The following is a 5,000-nucleotide window of genomic DNA, read 5'->3' on the forward strand; positions in this document are numbered from 1 at the left end:
ATTTTATTTTATTTTGCTTTATTTCCTGAACGATGACAGTTAAAAGAAACCAGGTCTTGAGAATCCAGACAGCCCTCATTCATTAAAGTGTTAAAAATAAGTCATAAATTAATATTTATTTTACTTTCAGCGCTTAAATCTTTAGATTTAAATTTTTTTTATTTATATTACTGTTTTAATTGTTTTTTTCCTTTTAAAATCGTTTTTAATCATATTTATTTTTATATTGTTTTTATATTTATTTATTTTTTGTTTTTATTCAGTCATTGTTGGAGCTAAGGATAATATTTGAACATTGTTTTTATTATTGTTTATAATATTGCTGTGCAGCCCTTTAGAAACATTTTAGTTGTTTAAATGTGCTATATAAATAAAGTGGATTGGATTGGATTAAATCAACTTCAGATTTCACAGTCGCTTTTAAGTTATTGTTTTTTGAGCGCATGCTTTTTTTCAACATTGCAACATGGTTTCATTACATTGCATCTGTTTTCTTTTTTTATTCCACTTTTTAATTTTTTTTTTGTTTTTTTTGTATATAATTTTTAAAATGTGCCACGGGCCGTTAAAAAATGTGTTGTTGTTTTTTAATTTGGACACCCCTGTTGTAATTTATAACCTGATTGCTGATTTTATAGATTAAAGATTAAGATTAAATTACCAATGATTGTCACACGCACACTAGATGTGGTGAAATTTGTCCTCTGCATTTGTCCCATCCCCTCGGGGAGCAGCGGGCAGCAGCGGCGCCGCGCCCGGGAATCATTTTGGTGATTTAACCCCCAACTCCAACCCTTTGTTGCTGAGTGCCAAGCAGGGAGGTTATGGGTCCCATTTTTATAGTCTTTGGTATGACTCGGCTGGGATTTGAACTCCAACCTACCGATCTCAGGGCGGACACTCTAACCACTAGGACATATTATTAATTTTGAAAGTCAGAAGGGGGCGGGGGGGTGAAGGTGCTCACGGATACTGCTCATTTACTGGAGACGCAAGCCAGCTAGCTTAAATGCTAACATGAAAACGAGAGACATTAACAAGGCCCAGCGAAGCCGACGGCGTTTCTGGGTGTTGTTGATAAACGGTTTTCGCCTTGCATAGGAGAGTTTTAACTTGCACTTACAGATGTAGCGACCAACTGTAGTTACTGACAGTGGGTTTCTGAAGTGTTCCTGAGCCCATGTGGTGATATCCTTTACACACTGATGTGGCTTGTTGATGCAGTACAGCCTGAGGGATGGAAGGTCACGGGCTTAGCTGCTTACGTGCAGTGATTTCTCCAGACTCTCTGAACCCTTTGATGATATTACGGAGCGTAGATGGTGAAATCCCTAAATTCCTTGCAATAGCTGCTTGAGAAATGTTGTTCATAAACTGTTCAACAATTTGCTCAGGCATTTGTTGACAAAGTGGTGACCCTCGCCCCATCCTTGTTTGTGAATGACTGAGCATTTCATGGAATCTACTTTTATACCCAATCATGGCACCCACCTGTTCCCAATTTGCCTGTTCACCTGTGGGATGTTCCAAATAAGTGTTTGATGAGCATTCCTCAACTTTATCAGTATTTATTGCCACCTTTCCCAACTTCTTTGTCACGTGTTGCTGGCATCAAATTCTAAAGTTAATGATTATTTGCACCAAAAAAAAAAGTTTATCAGTTTGAACATCAAATATGTTGTCTTTGTAGCATATTCAACTGAATATGGGTTGAAAATGATTTGCAAATCATTGTATTCCGTTTATATTTACATCTAACACAATTTCCCAACTCATATGGAAACGGGGTTTGTATGTTCACTATTTTATTTAAGAACAAACTTGCAATGAGAAACATCGGCCAGTATCGGTATCGGATCGGAAGTGCAAAAACAACATCGGTATCGGATCGGAAGTGCAAAAACCTGGATCGGGACATCCCTAACTGAGACCCTTTATATTTCTTTTTTCTTTTTTTCTTTTTGTTGTCCTGTCCAGCTTCTCAGGCAAATCATATAGTAGATTTAGATGCCCGTATCGGCTCTTCAGATTTACTTTAAAAAAGAGAAGTGTAGGATACTTCTCTTGTTGCCTTATTTGTATTTGACTTTATTAAATGTATTTATATTATCATTTGGTGCAGCCGGGCCGGAGCAGGAGGGGATAGAAAGAGAAAAAAAAGAAGACAGAGGGGGGAATTGTGGGGACAAGAGGGGGATTAGACAGAGAGACAAAAACAGCAACAACAATAGAGCAACATCAGCAAATACGACATGTACAAATATGATGGTAAAAGTAATAGCAAATAAGCAGTTAGCGAAAATAAAAAATAATACAGAAATGACAATGACCATTATTACACTAAAAATGGAGCAATACAAATACCAATAGAAATAGCGCTATTGATAATGAACAATACCAATACTTTACCTTTATTATCAACAATACAGTTGTTCAAATGCAACAATACATATACATAATGATAACTTGAGATACGAAAGAATGCAGAAAAATGGAAGGGAAGAAAGAGAAGCAACCTACATTAACCTTGTAGATTGTTATAGTAACAATAGGTTAAGCTTTGTCAGAGTGCCATGTGTTGTACCCAGTTTACTCTAGGGCAACAACATTAATATATGTTTGATGAAACGTGATTATGTGCATGAGTGTATGTGTGCATATGTACTTGTATATTTTACCTTTATATTTCCATATTTTGTTATGATTTGAAAATGAAAAATATCAAAATGGCCCCCGCATGCTTTAATTTTTCCGTGTGCGGCCCTCACTGGAAAAAGTTTGGACACCCCTGGTCTAAGTCTAAAGTGTGGTCATGAGCTTCTGGTTGCCGTGACTGCCCGACTGCGCCGTGCTAAATTTCCACTGCGAGCAAAGAATGACGGCAAAGTCCTGTAGCAGTCCAGTGTTTCCCATAAACTGCCAAGATACCTGTGGCGGTGGGGGCGTGGCTATGGGCGTGGTCAACATGACATCATCAAGTAATTTGCATAATTTACCGCAATATGATTTTCTCTAAAAAGGCTCAAAAAATGTATACTTACTAATTAATAATAACAGTTTTGTTTTAAACGTCCATCCATTCATCCATTTTACAATATAATTACAACACTTTATGTACATATTTATATACAGATTTGAACAATAAGTTATTCACTGAAATATATTTATTAATTGTGGTTCTTACAAAAAATACATCTTATAAAATATGAAAGCTAAAATGTCTCTTAAAGCTCTGCCCCTTTAATTAGTGCATACTAAATAATTTAACTTTAGCCTATTACTACAACCATATTATTTACCAGCAACATAAAGTGAAACAGAGCCAGATGTGTCCTGCCACAGTCAGTAACAAATAAACAGAAAACAGTAGTGGTTAGGGATGTCCGATAATGGCTTTTTGCCGATATCCGATATTCCGATATTGTCCAACTCTTTAATTACCGATACCGATATCAACCGATACCGATATCAACCGATATACGCAGTCGTGGAATTAACACATTATTATGCCTAATTTGGACAACCAGGTATGGTGAAGATAAGGTACTTTTTTAAAAAATTAGTAAAATAAGATAAATAAATTAAAAACATTTTCTTGAATAAAAAAGAAAGTACAACAATATAAAAACAGTTACATAGAAACTAGTAATGAATGAAAATTAGTAAAATTAACTGTTAAAGGTTAGTACTATTAGTGGAGCAGCAGCACGCACAATCATGTGTGCTTACGGACTGTATCCCTTGCAGACTGTATTGATATATATTGATATATAATGTAGGAAGCAGAATATTAATAACAGAAAGAAACAACCCTTTTGTGTGAATGAGTGTAAATGGGGGAGGGAGGTTTTTTGGGTTGGTGCACTAATTGTAAGTGTATCTTGTGTTTTTTATGTTTTAATAAAAATAAAATAAAAAACCGATACCGATAATAAAAAAAACGATACCGATAATTTCCGATATTACATTTTAACGCATATATCGGCCGATAATATCGGCAGGACGATATTATCGGACATCTCTAGTAGTGGTCAAATACAAATAAGGCAACAAGAGAAGTATCCTACACTTCTCTTTTGTAAAGTAAATCTGAACAGCCTATATGGGCATCTACATCAACTATATAATTTGCCTGAGAAGCTGGACAGGACAAAAAGTAAATAAAATAAAATAAAATTAAAAAAAAAAATAATAATAATTTTTTATTTTATTTTATTTGTGGCGGACGTAATTCTTTCGTGGCGGGCCGCCACAAATAAATTAATATGTGGGAAACACTGCAGTCCTTATGTCATCGCCCTGACAGGAAGGAGAAGCCCGCACCTTCCGTGACTCCGGAGGGGGGGGGCAGGTCAACAAAAACAACAACACAAAGTCAAGAGGCCTGCAAGTTCCCGCCTGGGACTTATCTGCGGCGGCGGTGCACACAGAATCTAAACATTCCAGCTAATCACCGTGTGCAAAGTTCAATTGTAATCACCGCCGACGTGTTACTATCTCTTAGGAAACAGTAGAGACAGGATTCCCAGCCAGCCAGTCATCACAATCAACATTCCTCAGCGTGGTTACAAAACTCAAGGTCTCGCAGGCCACGGCCAGCAGAGACCGTGAGAGGACGGCGGCGCGCGACGTCCGCTGAGTAAACGCCGCGACGTTAAGCGAGGGCCAACTGCGCCGCCAGGAGCGCTGCGCTCTCCGAGTAAACGGCCGGCGAAACACGAAGAAGTGACCGCATGAAAGAAGACCGTGACAGGAAACGGGAGTCCACTTCCTGCCTCGCAGGAAGCGCCGTGGTCGCGAGGCAGGGGCGGGGGGGGAGCAAAGGAATGCGAGGCCGCGAGAGCCAAAGTGAGCGCCGCCAATTTAGCTTTTAGCCTTCCTCCTCATCCATCAACCCCCTCCGTCCCCGTCGCAAGCGTTAACCCCTCCGTGGCACGCTGTTTTGCAACAAACGCGCAATAACGGCATCATGTGACTCCGGCCGCTGGCTGCAGCTGGTG

General features: G+C 38.6%; 1 protein-coding gene across 1 annotated transcript in view; it reads left to right on the forward strand.

Moving 5' to 3' along the window:
- Nucleotides 1–4,733: 4,733 nt before the first annotated feature.
- Nucleotides 4,734–5,000, forward strand: part of LOC133659154 (forkhead box protein O1-A-like) — a 19,779-nt gene continuing 19,512 nt past the window's right edge. The window contains exons 1-2 of the mRNA XM_062061889.1: nt 4,734–4,848; nt 4,995–5,000. The exon at nt 4,995–5,000 is cut by the window's right edge and continues 254 nt beyond it. Of these exons, the coding sequence (XP_061917873.1) occupies nt 4,734–4,848; nt 4,995–5,000 (121 nt within the window). The remainder of the gene's footprint in view (nt 4,849–4,994) is intronic.

The sequence above is a fragment of the Entelurus aequoreus genome, linkage group LG10 (genome assembly GCF_033978785.1).
Source record: "Entelurus aequoreus isolate RoL-2023_Sb linkage group LG10, RoL_Eaeq_v1.1, whole genome shotgun sequence".
NCBI lineage: Eukaryota > Metazoa > Chordata > Actinopteri > Syngnathiformes > Syngnathidae > Entelurus > Entelurus aequoreus.